General features: G+C 35.1%; 2 protein-coding genes across 2 annotated transcripts in view; one reads left to right on the forward strand and one right to left on the reverse strand.

Annotated features, from left to right (window-relative positions):
• Alg2 (alpha-1,3/1,6-mannosyltransferase Alg2) overlaps positions 1–4,747 on the forward strand; it is a 17,595-nt gene extending 12,848 nt beyond the window's left edge. Inside the window, exon 3 of the mRNA XM_043028385.2 lies at positions 1–4,747. This exon is cut by the window's left edge and continues 587 nt beyond it. Within this exon, the coding sequence (XP_042884319.2) occupies positions 1–181 (181 nt within the window). The 3' untranslated portion in view covers positions 182–4,747.
• The window catches only part of LOC122260926 (syndecan-2-B), a gene marked incomplete at its 5' end in the record, with an annotated part of 6,508 nt that continues 656 nt past the window's right edge, over positions 1,649–7,500 (reverse strand). Inside the window, 1 exon segment of the mRNA XM_086534178.1 lies at positions 1,649–6,936. Coding sequence (XP_086390304.1) covers positions 6,770–6,936 — 167 coding nt within the window.

The following is a 7,500-nucleotide window of genomic DNA, read 5'->3' on the forward strand; positions in this document are numbered from 1 at the left end:
TCTCCCTCCACGCGAGGCTGGGGGCTTTGCCAGGGCCATGGGGGTGCTGGCCAGGGATCCCAAGAAGGGGAGGGACATGGGGGCTCGGGGAAAGGAGAGGGTCCTCGCAGAATTCTCCAGCCAGAAGTTCGAGGAGGAGCTTGACAGGGTGGTGAGGGGGACGTGGGAGGGGGAGAAATAACAAATATAGACTAAATATGTACTTGATCTACTAAACTTCAGTGAAGAAAAAGAAAAAAATGGAACAGAATAGAATAATGAACCATAAAAAAAGGGAAAAACATGGAGAAAGAAAGAAAAAAAAAAAAAAATGAAGCTTAACCAGTGATAAAACAAAAACATTATTCAGAAAGGAATTAAGTGGAAAAGAGAGAAAAGGGAAATCAGTGATGGTGACATAGATAAAAATAAACACCTGATTTAACTGTGATATTGAATAAAAAATTAAAAAAACGGAAGAATAAAATATATATTTATATATTTATATAATTATAATAATAACCAACATTTGTTTTTACTGTTTTGATTTGTAATTATGATTGTGTTTTTTTTGTAATTTCATTTTTTATTAGCAATATTATTGCTGTTATCATTATGATATCTGTTATTAATATCATAAATTTGTTTTATTGTTCCTGATATTGAGACTTAATTTTTTTTAAGGACTAAAAACTATTGCTATTATAACGATTATCAAATTTATTTACTTGATGTGAAAAATATTGCTTAATAAAATTATAAAGTTTCATTTTATTACTCTGCAGATCCAATATTTTGAAAACATATAATTATATTATTTGGAGGAGGGAGGGGGGGGAGGGAGAGAGGAGGGAGGGAGGGAGAGAGAGAGAGAGGGAGAGAGGGAGAGAGAGAGAGAGACAGACAGAGACAGAGAGACAGAGACAGAAAGAAAGAGAAAAAGAGAAAGAGCCACTTTAGATATGATAGCTTTTTTTTAACTTAGTTTTATCACATCTTTTCAGGATATTGAGAGAAGGAATCACATACTTTTACGTCTCCATCTTTCTTTTTAATGATAATAAAAGTTGATATTAACAATAATCTAACTTTCGATCAATGTCTAAGATTGGCAGTAACCTAATCTTCAACTTGTTCTGCCATTGCTTCACAAATGAAAATAGTCTGTGGCACCATCTGGAGAAAAAAACAAAAACATTTTTCTTATTTTTGGGAACAAGGCAAAATTGTATATCCAGTAATGTAGTATCAAACATGAGAAATTGCTTTTGGAATTATAATTATCACATGGTAAAAAGGGACAAAAGTTAATCATAACTTGAACATCCAATATTATAGTATGTGTGAATTAATGACTCCTTTTTCTTTTCTTTCTTTTGGACAATTTTTAGAAATACATCTCAATCTTCTCTTATTTCTGAGAATTTATATTGGGAGAGAAATATCTCCTCAGGAAATGACAGTAAATCTCATTGGCCAATTTCCTATATGAGGAGTAATCTTTCTACACACCTAGCTGTTTTTTATTTGTACAATTTTTAGACTGAGTATTATCAGCATCTTCATATATCACTGGAAAAAATATACTCAAAATGATATTACAGAACATATAGAATACATCTTTTTATCCACTTGATATATTCATAGTATTTGGTTAGTGAAACCATAATTCCATAAATGATTTATTTTCCAAGGACTACTTACTGAACACGTGTTATTCTAAGGTTGTCAGTCATACAAGTACAAAAGGATCCCGTATAGATGAACAGTCTAGGAAAGGATATCAGTATGAACGTTAATATACAGTTTACAATATGACATTGGGAGCAGGATCTCACAAGGGGTGGTGGGCACATGAATCCTGCACTTCAGAAAATACAATATCAAGAACTTTTTATATATCTAAATTTACTTTTTAAAGTATATTGGTCAGTTCCATTAGCAAAATAGCCAGTTGCCATGTAATACTTCATATGGTTTAATATTCTAAAATTTAGAATTTTAATAATTTATTTTTCCCATTCTCTCTTAATCTGCCTTATTGTTAAGTGCACAGGACGTGGTGGGCCCCTCACGCATAGTGGTCACCTGCTGTAAATATGATGAGTTTTGACTGGGGACGACACGTCATTGTGACCCACGCTCTGGTTTTACAAAATACTATACACATTTGCAAGCTGAGTCAGCCAACATGGGCTTCCTCTTTTTTTTTTCTTTTTTTCTTTTTTCCTGTCAAATTTTCTACTGTGATTCACAAAAAGGGGGATATAATGAAAGGGAAAAACAATATAATGCAAATCTAAACGTGTGACCAAATTTTCCTCTCTTGAGCCACTCACTGATTGCCGAAGTTGGCTGACACAACTGCAAGACGACTCCCTCAGCAATACAACACCATGATTGAACACTTCCTGTGTCCTGTAAGCTTAATCTTTTTTTTCTCTGCCATGGGATTTTTTTCTCCTCTTTCACCGATCGATAATCAAATATTGGCTACTGAAATTGTACCAACCTCCACCAGTTATGCACAAGTTAATGGTAACATTCCTTTATACAAAATTTCAATACAAAATGGATACATACAATTGTCTACAGTTAATGCAAAATACAAAAAGAGAACTACACCCACCTGTGTACACAATGATGATTAAAACCTGGTGTTTTTCACAGCAGAAGTAATAATAATTATAATAATGATGATAATAACAATAATATCAATAACCATAATAATAATAATCATAAGAACAATACCACTAATCATAAGAAAACACAAGAATGATGTCATTACACTTCAAAAAGAGCTAAACCTAAAAACAGGTGCTTGTGGAGCTGAGTGAGTCACGGCTGCAGGTCCCCAGTTTACAATCTCTCTGACAGGATCACGTGCATCCATTCCTCTCCGAACGTCACAGGTAACGGCTGCTCGCTCTGAGGCACCGTGCTCTGTGACGCGCGCGGAAGGACGTGGTGACCCTCACAGTGACCTGTGGGGGATGCGCTGTTTGTTCATTGGTCTATCTCACCATCTTTGTACACATAACAGTTCGGATATAACAGAATCCTGCCAAGTTTTATTGATTTTTTTTTTTTTCTTTTTCCTTTTTTCTCATATCTCTATTTTTCTTCCTAGGTGAATTTATGAAACTTTTTTTTTTTTTTCTAATTCCAGGGGGTTGGGGGAGGAAAGGAAAATAGATCAAATAGTCCAAACAAAAAGTATAAAGACAAAAAAGGAAATAAGGAAAAAAAAAAATAAAATAAAAAAAAATGACAGATTCTTTACATTGGATGCTTGAAGGTGAGAACACTGAAGGAATCGGTGATTGGTTTAAAATGTCTTTCTCTGACAAATTGGGATAAGAAGAAGAAGAAAAAAAAAGCCCTCAGTGATGATACCAAAAATTATATTATATATGAATATATGTATGTATATATATATATATATATATATATATATATATATATATATATATATATATATATATATAAAGAATTTTAATTATTATGAACTTGAACATTTTACTTCCTGAGAGCTTCTGGTTTCTATAAATATAATTCTGCTTTTAATCAACATGACGTCAGCCTAATCCCATAGCGCCAAAAATTACAAATCAATTAATGTTATCCGTCCTGTAAATTCACCTTTTTGACTGGCTATTAACCCTAAGAATCCAGAAGCTTAAAAACAATAAGTAAAGATTAGCAATAAAAACAGATTAATTGGAAAAATCTTAAATAATATGCATAAAGAGGAGACCATACAATATAAACTCTTGGCACACTTTATTTATGAACAGATCCCTCCCCTGCAAAGCCCTGGCTAAATCTATAGGTTCGGATTGGACTGAAACAGACATATTAAGAAAGTTGTGCAGTACAACGTAATGGTAATGTGACTGCTAGTTAATTGGTTAGTCAAGAGTATACATACAATGAATCTTAGGCAGACGCAGTATACACGCGCGCGTACACGGCGTGTAGCTGGGTATATACTGGTAACCAAGGGGACAACTTATTATAAAAGTGATAAAATAGATTGTGTGTGAGCGTGAGTACAAGTCTTGGCCCTGGAGCGTTTCCTTGCACAGTGCAATTTGTCAACTGGGTTTTACCAATTACATATCATCTTTTATTTATTGGTTCAAGATACTTAGTTGTTGTTGTTTTGTTTTTTTTTCTCTTGATATCAGAAATACAACCGATATTTTCTCTTCTCTTCCCTTCGTTCTTGATTTTTCTCTTTTTCTTTTTCCTAACTTTCATTCCCTATTTCTCTAAAGTGAGCAAGTTTTCTTTCTCAAAGAACTACAAAGACGACAACTTTTTTTTTCTTTTTTTTTTATTGTTCATCACATTTATGGTTACTAGTTGCAAAAAAGCTCTTTCTGGATTTATTGGCTTGATCTTTAAAATTGCCATTACTATTTCTCTGAATGTTGTTCATTAATGATGGAACTGCCGAGAGTTCGCACCAGAAAACCCTGCCCCCATACTGGCTGTTTGGAAATGACGGGGCGGGAGTGCAACTGTTACCATAGTATAAATGCATTACTCTAGGTCTCCGACGGTAATCCTCACTGTCACCGTTGTCTACTCTAGCTGTGCAGTCCCTTCTCATTATATCCATAAAATAATTTGATTAAATGATAATTCCTCCAACCTTAAATATTAAAAAATATAATACAAACTACACAATTGTAACCCACACATCAAAAAAATAATTCTTCAGTTTGGTGCACAGCTTATACAAGCACATATACATTGAGTTTTCTTTTCTCAAAAAGATTTTATCACTGATGATGCGCAGGTGAAGTACAAACTGCCTGGATGTAGCATAAAATTCATTGCCATTTTGAGGTTCCGAGTGTTGATAAAACACTGAAAAGTATGATCTTTCAATTGCAATATCCAACTTTCCTTCACCATGTACACTCATCACTGCCTAGCACTTTAATGAATATTTTGTCAGTAAATGTAATATTATTCACTTACATACAAATTCAAAACGCCAATGAACACCCATCATGATCAGCTCCGTCAGTTCTAAAACTCTTTTAAAATGTGATCATCCATATAATTTTTTTTTTTTCATTTTCTTTATTTTATATATTTTTAAATCCTGGTAAGTAAGCAAACCCCAAAGAACCTGTATGAAAATGGAGAAGGAAGCTTTCCCAGGGAGCGACACAAACAGTCCTCGGCAAAGGAGAGGCCCCGTCCCTTCGCAGAGGCGGGCTCTCCTGTGCCTTCTCTCCATCTGCATCACGTCCCCCGTTCCTCCGTGCTCCATTCGTGCTCTCTCACTACAAGCCACCAAACTAGATTTAACTACTGTGCTGATTATGAAGATTGAACAGTGGGGTTTATGTTTTTTAGTTTTATTAATTCATAAAAAAGTATGAAAAAAAAGGTCTAAAATAATTTGTTCTTCCCTATCGACCTCCATGCCATATTCCATACGACACAAAGAGTCATGGCCATCACATATAAGGAAAAAAGATCACTATAGAAAGGCAGGATTTTTTTCTTCTAATCAGACCCTTGTTTTCAACACCACATTTTGCTGGAGTTTATTTCGTGAAATACAAATATTTCTCACCATCTATACAAACATACTTTTAGAAAAAAGCAAAGTCTTGATTATCTTTCACATCAAGTGATGTAATAAACTTTCAGTTCATTAAGTGTAACATAATAATAATAAGAAAAAAACAAATTTCTCAAAGGATACTAGACATCATTTTCTGTCTACATGGCAAAATTAAAAACCTTTTTGGAATCCAAACAAAAATAGTAATAATTTTTAATCTACCTCTCTTGGATCTGTAGCATGATGGTGTACTTCTAAAAGCACATCACCAGACTACACTCCCAAGCATTTTCTAACAAATACTTTAAAAAAAAGAGAGAAGCACATCCTTCCTCACAATACATAACTGAAGGGATATATATTTTTTCTTTGATCTTTCTTTGTGCACAAAACTGAAAAAATAAATTCCAATTCCTCACTCTGGTCCTGTTTTGTTTATTTTGCGATAATCTTTTTTTTTCATTCATTTTTTTAGCTCTTGCACCGTTTTCAGGACCAAATGTTTCGAAAAAGGAAAAACATTGCACCAAAGCCTTTCTCTTGATTAAAAAAAAAAAAAAAAAGACGTTACAGAGCCAAAAAAAAAAGGAAAAAAAATGTCAGTACATATTTTAGATGTTACACACAACTTTGAAGGAGGAATGGGAAAATATTTACAATCAGAGCTCCTGCGTAAGCAACCTGCTGAACCTCGTTTTTTCCGGCTAGGTTCCTTTTCAGGATACTTTCCGTCTTCCGGGACTTGAAAAAAGGTAGGGAAACATTCACACAATGATGTAGTTTTTTTCCCCTCATCCTTGTACCACAAAAAAAGAAAAAAAAGGGTCAAAATACAAAAAAAATATATACGACATGAGCCCGCACGAGATTTCTCAAGTACGCTCATCATCCCCTACATGGCAGAGGTCAGGAGAGACATCACGGCACCCTGGTCAGGTCAATCAGGGTGGGGCGTGATGGCTGGTGGTGGCAGCGCTTCTCTCGTCATCCCTTCCTTCCTTCCTTCCTCCTCGAAAGATGTTGCAGGTTGCGAGGGCGAGAGAGTGAGAGGAAGGAGAACATCCACTCACCCTCCTCCTCTGTCAATATCCCAAGCTTGGTAAAACATACAAAATAAGGCCTAAAGATGAAAATAAACGTGGAAATCCCTCATCCTTCGCACTACGTCTCATCTCTCTGTCTTCCTCGGAAGACTCGAGTTTAGGCATAGATCTCCTTGTCGTTCGGAGAGTATGACGAGGTGAGAGGCATCCTCTTGGGCTCGTCCAGGGGATAGGAGCCCTCGTCCTTCTTCCTCATGCGGTACACGATGAACATGACGAGCAGGATGGCGCAGAGGAGGCCAACCACAGCGCCGCCAATAAATGCTGGGGAGGTAAAGGTCATGTCAGTAAAGTATTCAAAGTTTAGCTGCCACTGAACTGAAATAGTCTCAGTGGTTATATATCTTTTACTATCAGAGTAATGATATGTCTATTCTTGACAATATATGACAGATATAATTGAGTATCTTTTTAGAATTAGAGTTCAGAATCTTATTACTATAAAATGAAGTATTACCACACAAAAGAATTGTAAGGATGACACTAGCACTTACATGAATTAATCTGAACACAAGTAATCACAAAAAAATAATCAATCCCTACACATTAACACGACTTGATTCAACATCAACCTAAATCTTAAACCAATAAACACAATCATCAACTTGTTTCCCCCTGTCAATCATCCCAATATATCTTTAAGAAGAAGTTTTAAACTCCCTCTAACCAACAAGTATTATAATATCACGCTTAATTCAGATTATCAGCCTCTTCCAAAAGCAAGACGGGAACTAGTTACGAACAATCTAACTCCCTGAAAGTCTGCAAAGTATCGCTGCAATGTTGAAATGAGACTGGGGAAAGTTGTAAAAAAAAAGAGAAAGTTCA

Source organism: Penaeus japonicus, unplaced genomic scaffold (assembly GCF_977035675.1).
Source record: "Penaeus japonicus unplaced genomic scaffold, GWHDUDI00000001_assembly GWHDUDI00000040, whole genome shotgun sequence".
In the NCBI taxonomy this organism is placed as follows: Eukaryota; Metazoa; Arthropoda; class Malacostraca; order Decapoda; family Penaeidae; genus Penaeus; species Penaeus japonicus.